Source organism: Myotis daubentonii, chromosome 5, assembly GCF_963259705.1.
Source record: "Myotis daubentonii chromosome 5, mMyoDau2.1, whole genome shotgun sequence".
NCBI lineage: Eukaryota > Metazoa > Chordata > Mammalia > Chiroptera > Vespertilionidae > Myotis > Myotis daubentonii.
Window position 1 is genome coordinate 55,992,574 of NC_081844.1, and position 26,136 is coordinate 56,018,709.

At 46.9% G+C, this 26,136-nt stretch overlaps 1 protein-coding gene across 7 annotated transcripts in view; it reads right to left on the reverse strand.

The window, feature by feature from the left end:
- The window catches only part of DCLK2 (doublecortin like kinase 2), a 139,022-nt gene that overhangs the window by 13,112 nt on the left and 99,774 nt on the right, over positions 1-26,136 (reverse strand). For 3 of the 7 annotated variants that reach the window (XR_009453025.1, XM_059697875.1, XM_059697873.1), the window contains 7 exons: positions 16,524-16,596; positions 14,896-15,004; positions 13,393-13,450; positions 8,092-8,211; positions 7,718-7,864; positions 1,143-1,276; positions 637-714 (listed from right to left, as the gene is read on the reverse strand). Coding sequence is in view for 5 of the 7 variants with exons in the window: in XM_059697875.1 (XP_059553858.1) it covers positions 637-714; positions 1,143-1,276; positions 7,718-7,864; positions 8,092-8,211; positions 13,393-13,450; positions 14,896-15,004; positions 16,524-16,596 (719 nt within the window). In the remaining 2 variants the exon portion in view is untranslated. Of the gene's footprint in view, positions 1-636; positions 715-1,142; positions 1,277-5,850; positions 6,209-7,717; positions 7,865-8,091; positions 8,212-13,392; positions 13,451-14,895; positions 15,005-16,523; positions 16,600-26,136 lie in introns of those variants that run through there. The other 4 variants (XR_009453024.1, XM_059697874.1, XM_059697872.1 and 1 more) reach the window with 2 other exon arrangements.

The window sequence follows — 26,136 nt, forward strand, 5'->3', positions numbered from 1 at the left end:
ACACTCACGGCTGAGTAACAAGTGTGCCGTGCCCTCCGTGACACACCCTGACCCGCGTGTGGTCCCCTCTGCTCCCAGGGGCATGGTTACCAAGGACTCAACCCTTTGTTCCCAGGCCTATTTATGCTGAAAGTGTCTGTAATTCTTCTACTCCACTGAGTATTATGTGAGTGGATACAATGAATGTTATAAGTTCTCTTTTCGGTAAGAACTAGGGTGAATGCTTTGAAAAATGAGTGGTCAAAAAACGGTTCCCCAGTTAAGTAGGAGAGGCAACTATTAAAAACTGGAAAAAGGCTTTTCTAGAAGGATCAGATTGCTTCGCAGGATCTTTAAATCTCACTCCCCTTGAAAATAACTGAGAATGGAAACTGCAGACACCGGACGGTGGGTGTGGTTTACAGAAGAATGACCATGAGAAACTCATACACAGCAAAGGCCCTGGCCTCACATCAGAGGTGTGTTCGAGGGATACACAGGAACAGGTTGTAGAACAAGATAAAGAGTGAAAGGCAGGTCTCTATACGTTTTAGCTGGCATTGTCACTGACCAGCTCTGGTCCTGACTGCCAGGAGTAACATCTGCTTCCTGACCCAGGGAGAGGGTTTACCGGTACAATTCAAATGGTGTGCTGACCTTCGGAACGGCGGGAATCCGCAGAGAAGTATGTACGTGATCACGCCTGCTGCCCAAATGTCCACCTTCAGGCCATAGCTAGGGAAACAAAGTGGTGGAAGGGGGAGAAATAACGGTATTACCCCCAGAACCCTCCACATCACCCAAGTACTTGCCTTTGTGAAAGAAAAGGGGGGGGGGCTTTTCAGTATCAAACTGTCGATTTCACGTAGAGGAATTCACTGCCCTTTGGGCAAAGGCATCTGCTCTTCTCCCAGTCCTAATTACAACCTTGGGGACACTGCCATGTTCCCATGACCAGCCTGGGAACAAAAGTCCTGGCCCAGGCCCAGAGCTCTTGAACGTAGAAGCACAAACTTAAGTTCCCAAGATCAGAGTCATGGTGCAGGTAAGCCGTCTCTCCCTCCCTCCACCTTCTCGGGAGTCACGTGAAAACACAGGAGGATGCCCAAAACATACCTTTCCCCACCAAAGAAGGGCACAACCTAAACCACCAGGGGTCTCACCCGGTTTCAGCAATGATTTCTGGAGCCACGTAGGTTGGTGTGCCGCAGACCGTGTACAAGGGCCCTTCCACCACGGTGGCCAGCCCGAAGTCGCCCAGTTTCAAAGACTTGGTTCCGTCGGGATACTCGCACACCTGGAACAGAGAACGGCCGATTGTCAGACGTTGTTTTTGGTCTCCATGACTCCAAGAGGGGCTTTGGAATGAGGTAGAAATGGCAGATAGGTTGACCAATAAACTCAAAAGAAATCTCTGCTTGTTACAGTTAACACTATGATTTATCTTTGATGCTTTGAAGCCCGAAGGTTGCTCTGGAGAGATTTTTGCATGATTGTGTGGAACTTGAAAAAGACATTTCCTACCTCTGCAAAAAAAAGCGCCTTCCCTAGGAGCTTACTGACCACGTGTGCATGCTCACACAGCAGCGAGGGATGCTCGCCTGACGTGGCGCGAGAGGCCTCTCAGCCTGGAAGCGAAACCCTGGCCTGCACTGCGTGCTTCCCAGAGTGAGGTGCTCGAGAGTCTCGGAAACATGCTCATTAAGTGCCACGAAAGCACCAGGTGTTCTCTAAGAGACTTGCATGTTTCGTGTAGAAAATAAAATTAGGACTTGTTCTCTGCAGAGTCAATGGTGAATATAAACATTACTTGGGGGGAACCTTGGAAGTTTAGACAGAAAATGAACGCTGGAATCAGACAGCTTGAACGTGAATAACCAAGCACTCCCTCATTTTCTGGCTGTGTGACCTTCGAGGGTCACTCACCCTCTCTGAGCACATCCCCTCATCTGTGAAATAGGATGATACGGGATTGGTGGGAAGATAAAATGAGAGCAGGCTTGGATCAGGGCTCTGTGAGTGTTCCTTCCCTCGCCTGGAAGGTCTGGCTGGTTAGATCAGAAACCATGATATTGGAAAAGGTCTAACAATGTTGCCGAGATGTCAATGCTTTTGCTTAAATTGAAGCAACTTTTCTAGACAGCCTTTCAGCAACGTGTACATTTCTTAACATCATTTATAACCTCTGATCCAGGAAACCTACTTCTCAGAACCAACCCTGAGGGAACAGAGATGGACTCTGAGGTTATATACCAGGGCATCAATCTCAGACTTTTATCTATCTTTTAAAAAACTGGAAGCAAGATAAGACATGGTACATCCCTGCAATAAAATAGTATACTGTCACTAATAAGCACATTTCAATAAGTATTAGTCATATGGACACACTCACCATATTATATAACATAAAAAGGAATATTCAACATTATATATATATATATATGTATGTATGTATGTATACACACACACACACACACACACATATATATATGTAATATAACACACCAAGATGCTTAGTGTGTCTCTAGGTGTTAACATTGAGGATTACTTGAACTTCCTCCGTTTTACTTTTCAGTAGTTTCCAACGAACATGCATTGGTTCCATAATTAGGACAAAATTTATATATTTAGGCAGATTTTCCATATGGGACCACAGTCTGGAGGTTACATCCTTACATGGATGGATCTGGAAGCAATCCAGTGTGTGTGGGAGCATAATACAGGTCTGACTATAACCTTTAACGTGCTCTCTATTTGTCTCTTGGATGTCCATTTTGAAAAGCCTGAATTTCAGAGACTATCTGCAAAAGCCTCATCTGGACTTATGTAACATCTTCCTCTGTTTTTATACTTTATCGTTTGCTTTCCCTCATATTTCACTATAAGCTGACCAGGTTTTCACCTAAATTACTACTTATGAGAGGAGTGAAACATTTAGAAAATTATGTTTTTTCAAGATAAGCATGTTAACAACATCATCCATTAGTCCGATGCTTAAAGAGGCGAGTGATTTATACAGCCATCAATAAAACACATCAAGGGCCTCGGGCGCCCCCATCTTAATGACCCCCTAATCTTTACAGGCATTTCGTCAAGGGTGACCCCGAAATGCCGTCTTCCCATGGGATGTCCTCCTGAGTTTGAGAAGACTGTTTTTCTCCCGGTTTTGGTAACTGCCTCCACGTTGATGTCCCACACACACACCCAGCACACAACTTTAGGACATTCAAGTTTCACAGGGGTAGCCGTGAGGCCTGGAACCCCTCACAGACATTCATCATCCCGAGTCACCCCGACTCAGCAGGACCGTATTCAAAGCTCCTAATGGTTTAGCCTGAAGCAACAGAACCCAGGCTCAGTCCTGCTGCCGTCCTAGCCGCCCGTCCATCCATTATGCCTAATGTAAACACGGGCGAGAACACGCGGGTGGAGGAAATTACAGCCAGAATTTATGACGCATTTACCAAAACCCAGACGTCAGGAAGAAATTCCCGAAGTAATGGCAGTGATAAGAACATTATAAGCAACATTATAATTCTAAATGCATCATGAGAGTTTTGTTTTTTTTTTAAGTTTCATTAATGTCATTGTTATTTTGTTTTTATAACTTTAAAATACACTCATTACCTACGTTTTTGAAAAATAGTGTTTATTTTAGACATTCAATTTAGGGACGCCTAGGGGTCCTCCAGGGTTGTTGTCAGACCCTCAGGAGTCCCAGAAGCCCCGTTTTTCACAGCCGCTGTAAGGAATTCCCAGTCAGTCAGAGGTGGGAGCAGAACTAGAAAGGGGCTGAACAGTCCATAACCGCCGAGTAATGTCTGAGCAAGTGGTGCTTCTTGGCCAAACATCAAAAGGGAAGCGTCATCAGGGGCAGACGAGCCTGAAATAATAATATTTTATCTGAGTCATCTCTCCCCAGGGCTAGACACAGAGGCAAGTGTGTGAAAGACAATTTGAGTACATTCAAATCTCCGCTGGAGACTCTCTTCAGAGCAGGAAACATCTATCTATCATCAGTCTATATTCACGCATACCTGCACACGCACGCACACCTACAGCACTGCTTTCAGAGGCTGCTTCGCACACCCCCTCCCGGGGTCTGCATGACCCGTGTGAGCTGGAGAAGGAGGCGAGTGTCCGGGCTCCAGGCGTTCTGTCTGGCAGAGCTCAGTTCTCCCCGGGCACCCGCATTCTCGCGGGGAGATTTCTATATTCTCCCTGGACTGCCGTCACCACCCGCGGGACCCTTAGGAAGAGAATCGTTGCCTCAATTTCACAGATGAGGAAACTGAGGCACAGAGCACTCTCGTGAGCAGTGGACAGCCCAGTGCACATTATCCAACCAATACCCCTGCCGTCCTGGGCAGTCTGCTCTGAGGAGCCGCAGGCCTGGCAGAGCCCCCCACACACGCAGGGACTCGAGGTGCATTCAGACAGACCCCGCTGTGTGCGCCGTGGCCCCGCGGCGTTCCTGTGCCCGGCCACGGGCGGAGATGCCTGTGAAAAGCGGCTCTTGGAATGCAAACATAAAAAATGTGAGGAATGCAGATCCCACATACGCAGCGAACGCCGCATGTTCTCTAAATAAAATGTCAACGGGATGATTTAGACGGACTTCAAATGTGAGAAACCAGCCTGCTGCTCTCCCATCCCCGGAACTCCTGGAGAGCGGGATTTATCACGGCCGCACAGTTAACTCTGACAGGGCACCGCCAGGCCGTAACTCACCCCAGCAAGGGCCACCGCTGTGCTCCCTGACATGGCAGCCACGCACCCCCAAAGGCAGGGTTTAAATTACGGCACCGGCACCGCTGCCAGAGAAGGGGATGCAAATCAGATGTCTGCTCTGGTGTTTAAAAAACGGAACTTGGTCCTGGAGCAGGAAGAGGCTGGCAGTCACTGTTTACTTTCAGGGCCACTGACACGTCTCACCCTCGGCCGGTGCCCACCTGCGGGCTGAATCTAGACTCTGCTGAGGGGTCTGGTTGGGATTTCAAAGGCATGTGTGTTACTTAGACATGCGCAGCCAGGGGTGTCCGGAGGCTGGCCCATGGCCCTTCTTCCCATTTCACACACTGGCTTCATGCAGACATTGGTTTTGTCACCTTTTCTTTCTCCTCCCTTCTGAGTAGCACAAGGGGGCTGGTGCAAGTGGAGAAGGGCAGACACACAGCTGGGCCCGGCTACACAGATGAGGAGCTTGATTCCAATGTCCTGGTGACATTCTGGGGCACACTGTGCAAGACGTCACTCCCTGTCACAGCATCTTCCCCTGATGCATAAGACGCTTTCACGTTCTGAGACTGTACATGCATTAAAAATTGCGAGCGGAAAAGAGAAGAAAGGAGAGGCGAGCGTGGACTCAGGGAGCTGGGAGATGGACACACAGGTCCACAGGAAGGTCACTAATGCCTCAGGCAGCCTCCTGCGTGGCCCAGAGCTGCGGTTGGGGCTGGCTCCACAGCAGCCAATGGTTCGCGGGGACCTGTGGCTCCTTTGTCCACAGGGAACAACATCGATAACTGCAGCACTGGGGTGAAGGGGCACAACGGCTGGGAGAGATCAAGGGGGTGTCCTCACTAACACCACAGCACCTGTGCCTGGCCACACTCGGGGACAGTCCTGTCACCTCTGCCGGCAAAGCCCTTAGGCAAACCCAGCCAGACAGCGGGGGGGAGCCTGGGCCTGCCAGACACCGCAAGGCCACCGTGGGCAAGACGCCTGTTTGGAGGAGAGCACACCATGTCCTCGCCTCTATCCCGAGGCCCAGTTACAATGCGGCCTCCATTCCTCCTCCAAGTTCCTAAAACTGAATCACACTGCATCTGATTTTACCAAGCAAGGATATTTATTTCCCTAATAGGAACACAGAGATAAAATGCAGTTCTCTCCCGGCAGGAATTAGTCAGAAAAAAAGTCACACACTTTCAAATGGACGTTCAGAAGTTATCAAATGGTGTTACCCTACGGGGAAAACACACTGTGGACGGGCAGGAAGCTCCCAGCATGGCCTCAACGCCTGTCCATCCATGCACATTCCTTCCAGTGATTATTTGCGTGGGGCCAGCACGACTCGGGCTGTAAAGATGCGTGCCCCAGCGCCAGCAGCTAGCTAGCGGAGTGACCATCAGCCAATATCCAAATATTTCCTGCACATCCACTGTTTAAGGCCCGGAGACACTAGGATAACTGAGACACAAACCTTGCCCCCACTGGTGCTTATGATCTAGAATAGGAGACAGAGTAGATCAGGGGTCCTCAAACTTTTTAAACAGGGGGCCAGTTCACTGTCCCTCAGACCGTTGGAGGGCCGGACTATAGTTTAAAAAAAACTATGAACAAATTCCTATGCACACAGCGGCAGCAAAAACACCCGGCGGGCCGGATAAATGTTTTCGGCGGGCTGCATGTGGCCCGCGGGCCGTAGTTTGAGGACCCCTGGAGTAGATGATAAAATCGATCTGTCATGGCAAGTGCAGCAGAAACCAGAGGTGGCCACCACTTACTCTGCCCAGAGCTAAGGCCAAAGAAGTCATGCCTTTGGCTCCGTCTCACAAGATCAGTGTTTGTCACACTGTTGGGAGACAGGAAAGTGCAGAGACCAGTATGGACATAAGCAGCTGAGGTATACTAGTAATGTATTGATAAAGTCAGTTTTAACTAACTATAGGGGATGGGGAAGCCTTCATTGAGATTAACATGATCTAGAACACTCAGGTAACCTCACCTCCCAAACAGTAATGATGATGACAGCTCAGCCCTGAAAGGTAGAACTAGATAAACCAACGGTCTTGTGTATGTTTGTGTGCGTGTGTGTGTGTGTGTGTGTGTGTACAACTCCCCAGTCAGCCTCTCTAAAATTTCTCTGCAATGTAGACACAAGGATGGGCCCCACCAGCAAGCTTTGCTCAGTTAGTAAAGCCATCAGGAAGGTGTGTTAGAGGTGGCTTGATGGGTGGGGAAGGGCTGGTAACAGAAAGAAGACTGGAAAGGTAAATTGGGACCAGATTAAGAAGCACTTTGAGCCCAGCCAGTGTGGCTCAGTGGTTGAGCATGGACCTATGAACCAGGAGGTCACAGTTCAATTCCCACATAGGGCACATGCCTGGGTTGTGGGCTCATTTGCCAGTAGGGGGCATGCAGGAGGCAGCTGCTCAATGATTCGCTCTCATCGCTGATGTTTCTCTCTCTCCCTCTCCCTCTCTGAAATCAATAAATATTTTTTTTTAAAGAAGCACTTTGAGTGCCACATTACACAGTTCTGTGGAACAATGGGGCAAATGAGACTTTTCAGCAAGAAAAATTAGCATATCTGGGTCTCAATTTCTGTATTTGTGAAGCTGAGATGAATGGACTAGATGTCCAAAGTTCTGTCCCACCCATAAACGAACCCTCATGCTCTCATTCTGTTTCCCATGTATTCTTCAGACTATTTTGCCTCAAAAGAATTTTCCTGTTCACCTTTCTTCAGTCAGTACTGTCAACAAAACAGAAGTGAAAGCACATTTTCTAATGTCTGGTAAACCATACATGCAGAAATGCAGTTCAGTTGGAGAAATTCACTAATATTTGGCGGTGACTGACTTGCGTCAGACTGATTTTTGAAATTTAAACTCTCTCTGCCCCTTGTTGCAGGACTGGTATAGACTCTCAAATGTCACTGTTTGCATGTGATTGTGGTCATTTTAAAGGAAGAGAAACATGAGGTGGGACAGAAAAAGCCGCGGCGACGTACCAAGAGGTTCTCCGGCTTGATGTCCCTGTGCACAATGCTGAGGCCGTGCAGGTACCTGAGGGCGTTGGCCAGGTTGTACACCATGGCACTGCCATCCCGCTCGGTGTACTTGGTTGAAGAGGTAATTGCATCAAAGAGGTCTCCACCCTGAAGGACACGAAAGAACATGTCAAAATATCAACAGTGGCAATCCCATGAAGGTAACAAAGAAGGTCATCGGCCTGGAGTCGATTTTTTAAAATGCTACGAAAATGGATGATTATGAATAAAGCTTCAAGGTAGCAAAACACATTTCTGATTAGGTCCTTCAAGAATATGGTTAAGTCTCGGGACCTGGCACCAGGGAAACCTCTTGAAAGCTCTCCCCCTCGTACCTTGACCAATTCCATCACCAGGAAGAGCTCGGTGGCCGTTTCCATCTCCTCCACCAGCATGATGATGTTTGGGTGTTTCACTTGGCGCAGGATGGACACTTCATTCTCGATCAGGTGCTCCTGTCAAACAGGGAGGGGGGGGCGGTGACCAGACGGCCAGGACCCCTGCCTGTCTGTGCCCCGAAGGACACCTGTCTGTAGGGCTGGTGCTCAGGGAAGCAGCTCCCTTGGTGCAGAGGCACCAAACCCTGCCTTCGCTGGTTCTCACCGGGACAGGTCAGTGTGACATCTCAGGGTCACTAACAGAAAGAACAGTCACCCTTCAAAAAAGCCCTCAGCAGGGCTCAGTAGGGCCGCCCTGACACATAACAGACGGCCTTCCTGTCTCTTTACGGCCTCCAATGCCTCAGGGGGCTGTGCCGCTATGAAAGTGCAGGCACGCGGCACGGTGCTTGTACTCCAGCGGGAGCCATGTTTTAATCCCCGTTCCCTGGGAAACGACTGGGCATAAGAGGAAACGGCATGCGTGTGGCACAGGACGTGGGCATTAACATTTCGTTCACCAGAGGATGTTCCTGATGATCCTGTATTTCAGAAACCAGGAAACATACGTGCTCGCGGGACCATGATTCTGATTTTAACCCTACTCACTTATCCTCTGGAAATACCACCCGATGGTCAGTCCTGGGGAGTCATGTATTGGGCTCTGCCCTGCAACAAGTTTACTCCCGGCATGAAGGAGTTATTCTCCACGCCAACGATGGGTCATGAACTGCTGCTGCTCTATTTCATCATGAGACATGAAACCTCTCAATAACGTCACACCCGTCAGCCCTCGTTAACTGTAATAATGAATTGTCTTGGATTTGGGGTACACTCTGTGAAATTAATAAGCTGCCCTCTGACACATTCTATAGACACCATTTGCTACCTAAATACATACGTGTATATGTCCATGTGTGTGTGTCCCTTACACTGTGCCTCTGCTATCATGAATTCCAGAACTAAATTTAGTGTTCCACTGTAGTGGGAAGACAATTATCTTATCTCTAGTTCAGGATACTATTTAAGGTTCCTCTCTTATCTTCATGCATCCATGTGAACATGTGTTTTCACTGTAAGCCATCTCAAATGCTTTTCTGACAATAGTTGGAAGTATAAAGGTTAACAATAAGTAATACACAGAGAAAGTCCGTTGCAAGCGCGGGCACAGGGTGGGCTGTGTTTCTTTTTTTTCCCCTTTTTAAAAAAATATATTTTATTGATTTTTCACAGAGATGAAAGGAAAGGGATGGAGAGTTAGAAACATTGATGAGAGAGAAACATCGATCAGCTGCCTCCCGCACACCTCCCACTGGGGATGTGCCCGCAACCAAGGTACATGCCCTTGACCGGAATCGAACCTGGGATCCTTCAGTCCGCAGGCTGATGCTCTATCCACTGAGCCAAACCGGTCAGGGCAAAGGCTGTGTTTCTTGAGTGTGGAATGCCCTGTGCTTGTCCAGGTAAACACTGGCCAATGACGGTGCAAATGCTAACCAGAGGCAGGAGAGAGAAAAGAATCAATGCTGACCAGGAGTCCAGTCACTGTTTGTCCATTGCTGTGCAGGGTGCTAGTGCAACATCCTCACCCTTCATCCTTTAGGACAGTGCTTTGAGGCAGAATGCAAACCCCAGGTTCCTGACATTCAAGCCCACACTTCCTGTGCTACACAGCATCACCTTTCAAAGGAGATTGCTTTGGACAACGTCAAGTTGGAATTTTTCAAAAATGAAATGCTAGCTGCACAGCTGTACACATTTAATTGCTCGAAAAGACAGGAACAAGAGGTTGCATCATAGCGAACTGGGCAGCCAGGCAGACCCACACCAGGCGTGGAGCAGGAAGGAACACCTGTGCCCTTAGCGAGCAGGGCTGGGAGAGCCACATCCCATGCCCAGCGCTGGGAGCAGAGTGAGCTGCACTTCCTTGAACACAAAGGGGAGAAAATGAATCCATTCCCCTCTCTGTGAAGCCGGGACAGCAGTCGCTACCACTGTAGTAAAAGAGGCATTTTTTTAAAAAAGCTAAATGGACGTATCACTTCAGTTCTCCCTCCTCCCCATTTCCGCCCAAGTTGGAAGAGTCTGTAAATTCACCTCTGTTTGTGATGCTCATTGAGAGTGATGCATGTAACATAATCCCCATCACCAGGACCCAAGAACTCTCTCAAATTGGAGTTAAAAAAGGATGTCTACCGCCTAAGGAGACTGCACCTCCCAAAGTTGTCTTTTCCCACGAAAAGCGTAACAGAAAGGCTCCTGGGATGCCATGGAGGACTTTCCCCTGGACTGCGGGCAGTGCTGCATTTTACACTGTGCAGCAATATTTTCTCTACACTACATGTTACCTCAGATCACTGTGTCCTACTTGACAGTGGCTGGTATTCTAAGCACAGAGCAAATGCTGTTGTTGGGATGTGGGAGCTGCTAGCCTTTGTTCCCAGCCTCTGACTATGCCTGTGTGATTGTCTATGAATCCACTTTTAAACGAATCACCGTCAGAAGCAAAACAAAAAGCAATGCATGAAAATCTCTACAAATATTACCTCCCTATTTCTCATGCAACCCAAAACGTATCTCCGCTTCTGATACCTAAAAATACACTCGAGATTTCATTTTCCAGGAAAAGATTTCTAAATACAATAGGAACACCACTTTTGCCTTGAACTGCACTGAACTAAACATTGTTCGACCATCTACCATTATTTATGCTAAGTGATTCATGGTTCTGACTCCAAATAATTTACATATGAATCATTTCCTGGCAGTGTGCCCTGGATCTGTGTGAGAGTAAATGACAAGGAAAACTGCTAACTTGGCAAAGGATACCGCCTTATCTCTGTCTGTGGTGGTTTTGAACATACAAAAGAAACAGAGATAGAGATAGATAGAGAGACAAAAGGAGGAGGAGGAGCAGGAGGGAAGAAGGGAGGGAGGGAGATTAGGGAATAAACAACTCTCCCAAACCAAACTAATCATCCTGTCTCCACACTGCCCAGCCCCATAAAACACACACAGTCCTTTCCTCCAGTGCCCTGTCTCACTGAAGGAACCTGGCTGCCCAGAGCAGACAGGAATCACCCCCCTACTCAACCCTCCCTCCCTCACCCTCCAGTACAGCTCCTGCCTCACCAGGTCTACCTTCTCAACAGCCACTGAATCCATCCACTCACTTCCATCCCCAGTGGCATCTCTCACCGAGACCTCTAGGCGTTTGCACAGGTACTTTCTCCGTCTGGAACGTTCTTTCCCCACATCTTGGTGAATTCCTGTTTATTCCTCAGGACCAGCTTAGATCTCACCTCCTCTACACAGCCTCCCCTGCCGGGTGAGGTACGCCTCTTAGCTGCTCTCATGGCCCTCTGTGCTGGCTCCCCGCACAGCTCCTACTGGCTGTCCTGGAGACTTTTGCTTATCTTGCTCTCCAGTAACCGGCCCAGTGAGTCCTGAAGTGCTTGAGTGAGTGAGGAAACACACTGCGCATGGCTCCTGACGGGCACTGGCTTCACAGCTGGTATCACTGTGCCCTCTGAGTATCGCTGAGGAGGATGCAGTCAGAGAGAGAAATGTTTAAATCACCGTCTGTGATTTCTGTGGTGGAGCTATGTAGTGGACTGAATAATCATCCCCCAAAGAGAGCAAGCCCCTGAACTTGTAAATGGTGCCTTATTTGGGGGGTGGGGGGGCGGGGAGATCTACAGATGTGATTACGGTTTCTGGAAGAGATCGCTCTGGATTAGCTGGGTGCCCTCGAAGACGGCCTTAGGAGATAAGAGGCAGAGGGCAGTTTCCCACCCTGAAGAGGAAAAATGAACACGCGGGAGAGAGAGTGAGGTGAAGATGGAGGCCGAGGTGGGAGTGATGTGGCCAGAAGCCAAGGACCACCATCCGCCACCAGAAGCCATTCAGTCAGAGGCGAGGAGCAGGTTCTCCCCAGGGCCTCCCGAGCTGTGAGAGAATAAATTTCTGTTGTGGTAAGCCGCCGAGTTTGTGGTAATTTATTCCAACATCCTTAGGAAATGACTACAACATTCATTTGGATTTATGTCCTGCTTGGGCTCATAACACGTGGATAATGAATGCAAGGCTGTGGGAAGAGAAGGAAGGACCACTTCTAAGTACCATAACAGAAAGCTCAGCGCTTCAGACACTGTGGGAATTCAATAAATATTCATTTAGAATGAATATTATTTAGCATATTAGACATGGAAGACTTTTAAAATTTACAAACACCACAGCCTTCTCAACTGCCTCCATAAATCTGGCCCCAAAGCTGATCTTGCAATGCTCTCCTACTTAGAAGGTCCGAGCATGCTCTCCGTGCGTGGGGCCTTTGCTCAGGCTGTGGCCACAGGCAGGAGTTCCTTTCACTGCTTCCTGCTGAAAGCCTGCCCCCTGCTGGGAGCCCAGCCCCAATGCTTCTTGCTCTATGGTGTCTTCTCTGATCATTTATTTCTCTCTCATATGCTTCCCCACAAACTCTCCAGTTTGCAGAACTGGTATTTGTTTATATGCTAAAATACCCTACTTGTACCACAGTATCTTGCACACGTCAAATTTTAGGTAAACTTACCTAATAATGCTCACGTATATTGCAGACAAGCAAACTGAAGAGCAGACAGGTTAAGAATCCCACCCCCCACCCCCACCCCCCAGGTTCTTATTACACGAACAATTTAATAAATTTAACTTGCAGAGGGAGCATGATAGATTGGCCAATGTATAGGCTGAGTAACCAACTAGCCCAAAATTCCTACGCCTGCTCTGCCTCTGCTATCTAACCTGAAACTCTGTCTCCTTTTATGTAAAACTGGTACATCTGCCAGCGTCATTAAAGCAGGAAGGCCAACTTGTTAGTTTGAAAGGAGGGTAGAGTCTCAGACTTCTCACACCTTTTGTGTGGTTCTGGGTTTTAAATGCATATTTTGAAATATGCATCTCCTAGAGAAGAGATTAAAATTTAACATTTTAATCTTTATTGGTGGCAGTATTACGCATGTCCCCCTTTACCTCCACTGACCTCTTCTAGTGTACTTTTTGATAGTGAGCGCCAAGATCAAGACAATGTACTGTTTTAGGATAAAGGTTTCTGAAAAATGGCAGAGGAAAAAAACAAAGCTCCCTAGTGTTTCCTGCACTAGTTTCACAGGTTTATTCCTGTTGTGGACTTGGCAAATCCTCACTTCAATGCCTTCAGCACAATCATCATCTTACCGCAGTTTCTCAGTTTCTTTTACAAAGCAGTTATGGATACTGTACCTTTCCACAACATTTGGCTTTGTCTATAATCTTCAGGGCAAACTCCTTTCCGGTGGACCTACGGAATAATCAGAGGAAAGCCATTTAAAGCCGTCAGTCATAGATAAGACAGCACCATCCTCCCTGACTTCCTCCACGGCAGACTCAGGGAGGAAAGGCTGCTTCCTCTGCTCATCAGAGGCCGTGCGGCCTGGGGTCAGGGAGAAAGGTACCCCCCAAAAGAAAAGAAAAAAATCCAAAGCCACACTGTCTGTCTCCTTTTTTACATATTATTATGAAATAATTTACATATTAAAAGTACTTAAACTCTGCTGTATCAGACATGGACAAAACACTGTTTTTTCCAATACTTAAACCTCAAGATAGTTCCCTTAGAAGGCAGAATAAAATTAGGAAAAATGATTCAAAGTAGCTGAAAACTTCCTATTACCAATATGTCTTCACATTAATCTATTAGTCCATCATTCAAACCTCAAAAGTCCCCAGACTTTCAATATCTATTTCTCAGCTCCAACTCCATCTGGTGCCATCTTCGCCACACCTCTGGATGCCCGCTTCTGGCACCAGAGAGATCATTTACGGGGATGCACGACTCTTGTTGTTTTTTAACATTTAATCACCTTTCGCATATTTTAGTCTGAACCTGCCAAAAAATATCTTTGCATATAGGAAAACAGTTCAACAACGAACGTTTCAGAAGTTCTGGAATATAGCAGATCTGACCAGTGGTCACACTACCACCAGTCAGGCCACCTTGGAAAAATAACTTTTATTTAAGTTGCTTTCCTATAACATAAACCAAACCCTGCCTCGGATTTCTAATGGCACCACCATAAGGAGGTGCAGCAGAATGGAAAAGCAGTGGTTGCCAGAGCTTCCTGAAAATTCCCCACAAAGAGTAAAAATAATACTGAGAACAGGCAGGGAAGTGGCAGGCATATAAACACAGAGACTAATCTGAGTCTTTTCCGGTTTTGATGTTGTTTACGAAAGGCCTGCAATTTGAACGAATGCTTTTCTTACCACTTGAGAATTCAGGACCTTAAAATAAAGCTGGACAAACAAAGATATAATTCTAATATAGGCAACAGTTTGAACACTGATCTTCAATGGAGTCAGAGCTCATGCATCCTGAACTACTGGTACATGCAGTCTTAACTGAGAGGGTCACTGTGGGGATTAAACGAGTTACACCACTGAGAACCGTGCCTAGGACAGGGAAATGCTCCACGAGATATTTAAAGAATACATCTTATTCTTTCCCAGTGTTCTCTGGCTCGTGGATGAGACATGATATATTGCTCAACCAAAATCAAAGCAGGTGTACGTATACTCTATCTGAATACATGTTTTTCCCCTGGCAAACTGCTTGTGGGCATGCAAAACAGCTGGGGCCAAAGTTAAGCTCTTTCATAAAATCTTGTGTTCACTCTGGTTAATAATAAACTCCAAGGCGAAATGTATGGGTAGGTGGAAAAATGATTATCCTCACCATCCACTCACCTGTCCATGCACTCTTTGACTACTGCAAAATTGCCATCACCAATAACCTTTCCAATTCTATACTTCTCAAGAAGAGTTGAAGATTCAATGCACCTGTTTCCATTTATGCCTACGAAAGAGGATAAATGCAAAGTTGAAAGAACACACCAACATTTCATCTTGATTCCTATATACTTGTCAAACAATCAATTGCAATGCATTTATTTCTAAATCTATGGTAAAACTATAAGGAAAGTCTCTGAGCATATTTTCTGAATAGAATACCTGAATCACCGATTTTCTTTCGACTTGACTGGTTGGCATCAGAAACCAATATAATCGATAAAAATAACAAATATCTGAAATACCAGCTAAAATAAGCGATTCTTTGTGTAACAAAGAAGACTAACTAAAACTTCAAACTTATTTGTCAAATTTGAGAAAGAAGAAGGGGATGATGTTGGGATTTAACCTTAGATATTGTCACAAGATTTCTCCTCAAGATTTTTTAGTTAAGAAAACTCTAGCCAGCTAGGATGCCTGTTAAAGCTAATAACTGGCTCAAAGAAAGACAAATACCATATGATCTCACTTATACGTGGAATCTAATTAACAAAATAAACTGACAAACAAAATAGAAACAGAGGTATGGATACATGGAACAGACTGACAGCTACAGAGGGGAGGGGCTAGGGGAGACTAGGTGAAAGAAGGTGAAGGGACTAGCAAAAAAAATAAAAATAAATCAAACAACCATATATAAATACACACAGACACAGTCAACAGTGCGGAGACGGCCAGAGGGAAAGGAGGCGGAGGGTAGGTGGAGGTGGGCAAAGGGGCAGAAAATGGGGACAGAAAGAGACTTTGCTTGAGAAGATGGGTGCACGATGCGGTACACAGATGACGTTTTATTGAGTTGTACACTTGAAACCTGTATGGCTTTTCGAACCAATGTCACCCCAATAAATTCAATTTATATATATATACATATACACACTAGAGGCCTGACGCACGAACATTCGTGCAAGAGTAGGCCTTCCTACCCACCCCCCCCCCCCCCCCCCCGGCTGCCGGCACCAACTTCCCTCCAGCACCCGGGACCCAGGCTTCCTCCTCCAGCTGCCCGCAGGCACCAGGGACCTGGGCTGGCTTCCCTCTGGCCCGGCTTCATCAGGAAGGACATCGGAATCACATCCGGAAGACATCCGGTCTAAATAGCATATTACCCTTTTATTATTATAGATATTAAAGCTAATTCCTGGCGCCAAGTCTTCTCAAAAAGGCGGTGGTAGTGGGCGGTAGGGGGCAGGACGAAGAAGTGGTTAAGATGAACCCCTTTTTACAATGTATCTCCAGTACCCAGGACATTGCAAACATCATATAAAGAAACTCTTTTGTTAACTAATTGAGAGAAAGAAAAGTCTACATTTAGGACTTGTGAGCAGGTTGCCACTAAGGAAAAATAAAGAAAGCTCAAGTCTAAAACGTGAGATTGGACTAGCTTAAGTGACAACCCACTAAGACCAAACTGGTGACATGATCACCTCCCTGCTTGGGAAGATCACTGCGCACAGGTGGATTGGGGGTGGCCACCACGTTCGCCCGGATGACGTCCTTTATACACGTAACATCGGATTGAGAACTACCTTCGGGGCTCAGGCAACGATCAAGTTCAGGCCCGCCATTTATGTTGGAAGAAGATCTGCCATGCGCAGAAATCTGCTGAGAGAGGAGAGTGACCATGATTTATCAGGAAAACTTGACACATCTTCAGCTCGCGCATCCCTAGATAACAGAAAACGCTTATAGAATGTAAAATACAGGCAGAGACACAGAGGAGGTACGGCCTTTCTTTCCTCGCACCTCTCTCCCTAGACACATCACATTAATGCATTTTATCCTTAGAGACAATATTTTTTTATTAGGATTAGACATCAGGAAAATTGACGGCGTGTTACTCTTTGATATTGTGTTACATTTGACAATGCAATAAAACAAAGATTTCTATGGCATCGAAGCTCTATGGGGTACTTACGAGTGGCAGAGGCAGGCTTCGAACTACAGATTGTTCCAAGTCAGCAATGAATCCCCAGATCTCACAGCCACCCGAGGCTGACCTCAGGGCGTCCCTGCCAAGGGCAAGCCCTTCTGAGAACCCAGCCCCAGGCTCCTGACTGCACCACCTCAGGACCCAGCGTGCAGCCCTGGCTCAACCCTCGTCTTTACCGACCCTGAGGCAGCAGGATCCCTCCTGAGCACTGTGAGGATTTTCATTACTAGGATCCAGAGGGAAATAAAACTAACAACAAACTGAAGCTCCCATTCTAACACATAAATATCTCTAGTTCTTAAATTGAAAATCTCACATTATGAATATTATTCATATTAAGTTTATTATTCTGTAGGCTTATGGAATTTTTTCTTAATCCCCAAGGGCTCTTATGCTTTTGAACTAAAACTTTTCCCTTTGATCTTTTATTTTCTCTTCTCCCCTCCCTCCCTCAATTATGCCTTTCAGGAGCTTACAGGGTCAAAGGACCTACGAAATCTTGAGAAAGCATCTTCGACATTTTTTGTCTGGTATGTTTCCACACTTGCATCTGTGTCCACACATCCAACTATCCTGGTAGCTTCTGGCCCATCTTCATGGCTGCATCCCCCATGTACAGCACCATGTCTGGTACCCACGGTGCTTAACTCACGCTTGCTCCACAAAAGCATCAAGGACACAGGTCCACGGCAGGGACCGCCCTTCCCAGAGTACCCGCTGGTTGGAGTCACTGGGTCTATTCTCCTCTGGGTGAGGTGAATTTCACCGGAGCTGGGTTTGGTTCAAACCCCAGGAGAGCTCAATGCTTATAAAACATTCCTTCAACCAGGATCACCCACAAGTTCTTCTGGGATAAAAGATGAGGCTTGAGAATGAGAGGCATGCAACACCAGGGCTGTTTGCTCAGACCCGAGGCAGCTGCACCTGTGTGGACTATAACGCCAGCAGCAGCGTGTCCTGTTAGGAACCCCGAGGCCACAGGAAAGGAACGTGAGATACACCAAACGAGTCCCCGTCCTGCGTGGCAAACTCCCCTCGCACAGGGTTCTGTTTTCTTCCCTCTGCCCTGGCAAGAGCTGTGCAGGCACGTGGGTGTGCGTGGGGGTCCCTTTCTGGGGGACAAATGCTGCACTAAACACCGGACTCCTCAGAAGTCAATCATGTTGCTTCCTCACAATACGAGGTAACTGGTCAACAAGGAAAGGTTTTCAAAATGTAGCAATTGCATTTGTTTTGTTTTATTGTTTTATGCCACTGCAATACTAGGCGGCTTCTAAACAGGCGGGAGCCTATGCTAGAATGTTTAAAACAAGGCCCCAAGCAGGGATGTAAACCAGAGGGGAAGGAAAGGAAAACCACCATGCACTCCACTGTTCCGTCCCCCAGCTCCCACCTGGTCCCTGTCCCCCTCACGCTTCTCTCGGCAGCTCACCAGTGGCCCCCTTTGTCTCCTCTGGTCTACGCACTGTTGCCAGAGAAACTTCCACGGGATGGTTCTGGTATCAGCCCCAGGATCCAAAAACATCAGTGGGTCTGTGTTACCAACAGAATAACCCCCAAATCTTCAGTGTAGCATTTGGGTTTTGATGTCCCCATACCTGCCTGTCCAATTTGTTTCCACTACCTTCCCCCCCCATACATTTAATACTTAGGTTAACTCAGATAATCTCTTTTTGTTGAAAAGTTACTTAACCTTTCCAGGTCTTATCTTTTGGTCTGAATAGAGGGACAGTAGCAGCACCTAACTCAAAGATTTGCTAAAGAATTAAAATTAGCTCACACAGGTAAAATCATTTAGCACAGCCACTGACACGGAACACTACTTCAATACCAGTTACTAGCATCTCTCCTTAAAGCAGTGGTTCTCAATCTTCTGGCCCTTTAAATACAGTTCCTCATGTGACCCAACCATAAAATTATTTTCGTTGCTACTTCATAACTGTAATGTTGCTATTGTTATGAATCGTAATGTAAATATCTGATATGCAGGATGGTCTTAGGCGACCCCTGTGAAAGGGTCGTTCAACCACCAAAGGGGCCGCGACCCACAGGTTGAGAACCGCTGCCTTAAAGCGTCTATCCCACACGGAGCCTCGAAGCAATTGACTGCAGGCTGCTTTTAAGTTGTTGAATGAGCAACGGCTAGAAGAGAGCTTCTGCTAAATGATTCAAAGTCTGTTCCTCTTCCCATCCAACCCTTCCTAGTCTGAAAACTGTCCGTCAAGGGAAAGAGAGATCCAAATTAAATTCCTATCAGCCAAATTCTTAATGGAATAAAGATGAGAGAAATGTCATTTTTTAGACATTATCTTCTCAAAAGATAAATGGAAAGACGCCCCCTAGATGGCTGCTTGCCTAGATTGCAGTGCTGAAGGAGGACTGTGAGCACCCAGGAACAACAGTGAGCACGGACCAGCTCATCTCCGTGTCTAAACCTCCTGGCCCAGGCGGGGCAGCCCCACACCTCAGGCCACAGCTGGCTGGTCAGGCCTGGGCACCGGGTAGGAACCGCCCCTTCCCAACCCTCAGAGCCGGAGGGACATGTGCGGTGTCAGGCCCATCGCCCCTGCGGAGGTCCTGAGCCCCACCTGCCGTTGTCCCAGGCTGGCTTGCTTACTTCTCCTGGAAACAGGTAACTCTCTTCAAATAAGCCCCTTTCTTAAGCTAAACTGAGTAAGCTGTAGTTCACTGCAAGCTGATGTATTCTTTCGGACTCAAGGGCTCTCTAAGAGGGAAGTCTTGAAGGGGCTAAAATGGAGGCATTTTTACCTCTGTGTACATTTTCACATGGATGGGTGACCCCCTCAGAGTGTTTAATGAGTGTCTACGCCCCACTGTGACTTACCCCCTTTACTTGGATTAGAGCCCCGCCCACCGGTCCCGATTCCCTGGACAGCCCAGCAGGGATGAACATGGCTGGTGTTGGGATTTGGGGGCAGCAAAGAGCAGAGGCAGACCAAGAGACGGAGCAGGTGGCAGAAGCTGGTTCTCTGGCGACTAAACGAGGGTGGCAACTGGGCTGAAGGCATGTGCCTCAGAGGAGAGGGTGGCCTCACGGAGAGGGCGAGGGTGAAGGGTCAAACGAAAGCCAGCTCCCGTGTGTACCTGACAAAGGTTTCATGAAATCCCCGGGAAATGCAGCCTTCTTAGCCAAGAATGGCAAAAAGAACATTTTTCAAAATTCTCAAATGGAATGATGGTTTTTTAAAAAGCATTTTTAAAAATAGAGTTATCAGGAGTGATATGTAATTACTTATCCAAATATGTTCCTTTAGTAAAAAAATAAAGCTTTCATGAAGAAAATGACGTGAAAAACTAAGGGGAATCCCCTTATTCCAGCCCCGCTGACTAGACAGTGACCTTTCCTCCCTCAGCAACGACCTGTGCTGGGCTTTTAGAGGCCACAAAGGTGAAGGGACAAACTTGGTGCTGCCCAGAAGTTTGCAATCTTGTGAAGAGGCTCCTGTTTGCACCTCAACCCTTCCACACGGCCTTGACATCCAGGCTGTGGCTCCTGCAGCTCCGAGGGTCTGAGAGTCAGCGAAGGGCCGCTTTGCTCAGGCGGAGATCTGCACTTGCAATGCTTGTTCTCACAGTTGGTGATTACGTTTACTTGACCTCCCAGGCATGGAGCCCGGTGATCCAGGGTCCGAGAAAAGCCGGGCGTTCACCACGATCTCTGGACAGATCCCGGGTGCCTGCAGAGCTTGTCTGTTGGGAGCTATAGAGCAGAGCACTCCCTGCGTCCCAAGAGACATGCAGACAAAGAGCCGTGAAAACCCAGGGGTAACGCTATGCCTACGAAAGTCTCCCCGTCTCCCAGGCACAATGTACCTATTTCCCCGTCTCTGGTAAGAGAATCATTCTCGTATTGAAGCACGGGTTGCATTAGCGCCAGAGTGATTCAAACATGGCATTCCTGATGAAACCTGTCTCATTTCTATTGTCTAACTAAGAACTGTTATTAAAATCTCTTACAATGCTAATGAGCTTTCATGCTTCCATCAGCAACGATGGTGCTGAGACAGCACAAAGAAAGCGCCTGGACGCTGCCCGTTGGGGAGGTCCCCTCAATAAAGCATAAGTGGATGACAGCATCTGGGCTCTTTCAAGATAGCTTCCATAATTACTGAGCGGTTCAAAGCGGTGGGATTGTGTTGAGGGGTGGGAGGAGAGGGGGACTATTTCCTGAGGAGGCCCTGATTGGTCCAGGGGGGAAGGTGATGAAAGCTGTGGAGATATTGGGGAGCGTGTTCTCCGTGACCTGCACCGCTGCCCTGCCCACCTCCTCCTCTGGCAGGAGCAGCTCAGTTTTTATGAGCAGGGAAGGGAAATGCACACGAATTCGCTTCTGCTAAGAACTTTTTCAATAAAAGACTTAAAACAGAGCGGAAAAAGCTATAAAGTGTTCTCAGCTGCCAGGATCATTTAGAAAGGCACTCATGGCTGAGTGAGTCCATGTGATAATGAGTCGCATTCCAGCTTTCTGCATTTTTAGCCAGAAAGTCAAGGCAGAGTGTCCTCTATTAAAGTTCTTTCATACATAGATGATTAAATTTCTACAAAACCTAAAATTTAAAGAGGAATGGGCCCTAGCTGGTTTGGCTCAGCAGATAAGAGCATAGGCCTGTGGACTAAAGAGTCCTGGGTTTGATTCCAGTCAAGGACACATGCTGGGGTTGCAGGCTCGATCCCCTGTATGGGGCATGCAGGAAGCAGCCAATCAATGATTCTCTCTCATCATTGATGTTTCTCTCTCTCTCCCCCCTCTCCTGTCCTCTCTGAAATCAATAAAAATATTAAATAAATAAAATAAAGAGGAATGGTAAGTACTGTATTAACAATGCTTTGTTCAGAAATAGGCAATACTTTTTTTTAAGTAGCAAAAGTCACTATATCAGGGGTCCTCAAACTATGGCCCGCGGGCCACATGCAAATACAAATATTGTATTTGTTTCCGTTTTGTTTTTTTACTTCAAAATAAGATATGTGCAGTGTGCATAGGAATTTGTTCATAGTTTTTTTTAAACTATAGTCCGGCCCTCCAACGGTCTGAGGGACAGTGAACTGGCCCCTGTTTAAAAAGTTTGAGGACCCCTGGGCTATATCGATGCATTACAGCATGTGACTATTGACATTTGAGGATACTATTTGATTTTTCGTGGAGGGAAGAACTTGACAGAATCTAGGAGATATTCTTGTGTAATAAGTTGACTTTCCTGAATGCATCTTGGAAAATGGCACTGTGATTCCATTTTAAGTGGCCTACTGCAGGGGTCAGACACATTTTCTCTAAAGAGCCAGAGACCAACACTTTAGGTCACACGGTCTCTGTTGTAACTACTCAACTCTGTTGTTATAACATGAAAGCAGCCACAGACCATATGTAAACAAATGAGCATGGCTGTATTCCAATAAAACTTTATTTACAAAGGACAAGCAATGGGCCAAATTTGGTCATAGGCACACCACTGATCCACAAGAACTTTCTTGAGCAAGCTTTTCTCCAACAAAATACTTTAAAACTCTAGAACAGAACCACCCTCAGAGTAGTGTTGTTGCTTTAAAGCAGTGTCTCTCAGTCCTTGGTTATACTAGGAAAGGCTGTACATACTGGAAAGATTTGGAAAATTCTATGGCAGGCTGTCCCGCAGATTAAAGATGATGTAGGGCCCAGGCATTGGTGTTTCTTAAGTTCCACAGAAGATCTAACGTGCAGCCAAGGTTGAGAACCTCTGTGGAGGAAGTTTCTGGCAGCAAGTGTAATTAATTGTTCAGCTACTTTACATTCTCCCTGTCACTCATCCAATAACATAGTCATTGCAAGTCATCTATAGCAAACAACTTTCTTTTTGTAAGAAAAGGGGAGACAGCACTCATTACAATTTATTGAATGCCTATTTTGTGCCAAGTCCTGAAATGAGTACTTTCTGCCTTATGAATTATTATCATCACACCCACTGATTTATGAAGAAACCGAAGCTCAGGGAGTTAGGTGACTTGCCCAAACACCACAGCGAATGAATCTGAACCCAGGTTTGACTCCAGGCCGAGGGGCTATTTGGCTAATCTCACACTATCCCCTCTAAGCACAGGTGGAGAGAAGTCTTGCAAGGTTATTACCTTAACCAAAGAATGCCACCCAACAGCAGATTCACCCATGAAAATATTCACTGTGGTGTCTCAGAACATGTCTCACATTCCTGTAAACTTAACACATACGGTAATACCCAAACTGATAAATTCACAGCCTTTCTTCACATAGAGACCTTAATTTTTCTCTTTGAAAAGACCTCTGAAAGGTAAACATTTTTAATTAGTATACTAGATATTATTTGCAAGCAAATTTTGCTTCCATTGTTATTTTTGTGGTTAAAAAAAAAAATACCAGCCCTAACCGGTTTGGCTCAGTGGATAGAGCATTGGCCTGCAGACTCAAGGGTCCCAGGTTCGATTCTGATCAAGGGCATGTACCTTGGGGAGTGTGCAGGAGGCAGCTGATCGATGTTTCTCTCTCATTGATGTTTCTAACTCTCTATCCCTCTCCCTTCCTCTCTGTAAAAAACCAATAAAATATATATATTTAACAAAAAAAAAATACCAGAACCATCAATTCCATTCTTCAGAAAGAAATCCAGTGTCAATTATTACAAATATTGAATTGGGCAGGCATGTTAAAACAGAAAGCTTTAGCATTTTATATTAGAATTTGTGACAATTTACTCTGAAATACTTAGTACCAGTAGTGAGATTTGTGAACAATTAATCTGAATCAGCACCTAGGGGTTGGTAACATTCAAAGTATTCTTATCTGCAGCCATACCTTAGACATGGATTCATTTAGAAAAATTAATGGCTCTTGAGACTTGTGATTGGTTAATAGTGGTGAGCAGTGATAAACAGAAACCCCTAACTATGCAGGTATAGGCTGAAGACAGCAACCAGCTCAACAGTCTAAGAACGGGCTATGTGGAAGCAGCTGACTTGTGCCTTTCTGTTCCCTGAGAATCAATCTCTGCCGTATCAGTTGACTGACTACACGGCCTCCCTTCCCAAACCAGCACAGAATCTCAGCACATTCCTACAAGCGAGCTTCAAGCAAAAGGTTGGCTTAGTAGATTCTGAACAACAGACAGATGGTAGGGCCATGTCTGCCTGCTTTCAGTGAGAGGTACCATCCATTCCTAGGATGCCAAGGTGGTGGGTGAGGTGCCCGTATCTTCGGTTTCAGCTATGGAGGCTACCAGTGGTGCACACTGGCACAGGCCAGTTCACTACAATGAGCTCTAAGTCATAACTCGTAACTCTGTCCAATTATCTCTAATCCACTGGCCAGAAGCATTTTCTTGGTACCATCACTTCCATGAATAAGGGGGCAGTTAAGATGAACGCATGTGGCTTATATTCAAACTAGGGGCCCGGTCCACAAAATTCGTGCACTGGGTGGGGGGGGAGGGAGTGTCCCTCAGCCCAGCCTGCCCCCTCTCACATACTGGGAGCCCTCAGGTGTTGACCTCCATCACCCTCCAATCGCAGGATCGGCCCCTTGCCCAGGCCTGATGCCTCTGACAGAGGCATCAGGCCTGGGCAGGGGACCCTCATTTCCCCCCATCACTGGTTCTGCCCCCAGCCCAGGACTGATGCCTCTGGCCTAGGCGTCTGGCCCGGGCAGCGGGAACCTGCAGTGGCAGCGGGGGGCGCCGCGATCACGCAGGCTCCACCCCTGCCCCTGCAGGATGCCTCTGGCTGAGGCGTTCGGCCCGGGCAGCGGGGACCCGCAGCTGCAGCGGCCCCGCGATCGTGGGCTCCGCTTTAGGCCCAGGCAAGGGGCCCCTATCTCCTGGGACTGCCAGCTTCGACCGTGCCCAGCTACCATCACTGGCTCCACCCCTACTTCCTGCTATCACTGGCCAGGGTGAAAAAGGCGCCTGATTCTTCGATCATGGCTGGGGGGCAGGGCAAAGGCGGCCCCAGGGCCGCCTTTGCCCTGCCCCCCAGTTCTTAGCTCCTCCCTGGGTTTCCGATCACTGTCAGTGGCAGGGGGCTTCTTCCTGCTTTCCCTTTTGCCTCCCTGCATTGTGCCTACATGTGCAAATTAACCACCATCTTGTTGGCAGTTAATTTGCATATAGCCCTGATTAGCCAATGAAAAGGGTATCGTCGTACGCCAATTACCATTTTTCTCTTTTATTAGTTTAGATAAAGTTTTCACAATGGATCCTACCTGTACACTGATGTGCTTCACAGACTCCCCCTCCATTCCCACAAAGGGGTGCTGCAGCCTCGTTGGGTCATTTACCCACCAAATGCTTCTATTTACTGAGCAGCTTCAATGTGCAAATCACTGTCCTCAACCTGAGTCTGAGACTCATTAAGATGATTTATTTTGAGAGGGCACTGAAGTCTTCAAAACTGCTCAGTCCCTCTTTTGTTTTTTGGATTCTGTCAATAAAATCAATTATATTCAAAGATGAAGTTACCACCCAACCTTTCTGGGGCAATAAAAAGGATCTAAAAGGAGTCAGTCTCCTAGTACCGAATATTCTTAACCGGCTTGAAATACCAAAGAGAAGCCAAAGCTCCCGGGAGAAGCACAAGCATCCAAGGTCAGTAGCTACTGGGGATTTACATTTCACAGCTTCGAAAAGAAGTTTTGAAGGTCAGAAGGTCAAAGAGTTACATTTAGCTCTGCCAATCAGTGTGAGATACTACCAGCCCTTTCATCACACCTCACAAATCTGGAAAATCTTTCACCACCAGCAGGCCCAGGAGACATCATCAGATAAAATATCAGCACACCAGACAGTTTATAACCTCAAGATGTTGGATAACTGTTCCAAATGTACTTTTTTTTTGTTTCTTCTTTCAACCAACAAGAATGCTCACAGTAGACAGCCTCTGGGCATACACCTCAGCCTCAAACGTGAGACATTTTATTCTTCAGTGTCCGCAGATGTGCCCCGGGTTCTGAAACCTGAAGTTACTACAGCCTTGAAAGTCTTAAATTGGGATGCGGATGATGAATTAAATTTCAGGGAAATGCTTTCTTCATCCATCTGGCAGCTGATGACACATTTAGTACTCTTTATTGCCTCTCTGTCCCACAGAACATGCTGTGATTTAAGCATAATAAATATTCCCTGGGGGGGAAGGGGTGATCAGCTAGATGGAAGGGACTCTGAGGAACTGGGCAGAAGAAACAGGAGGTC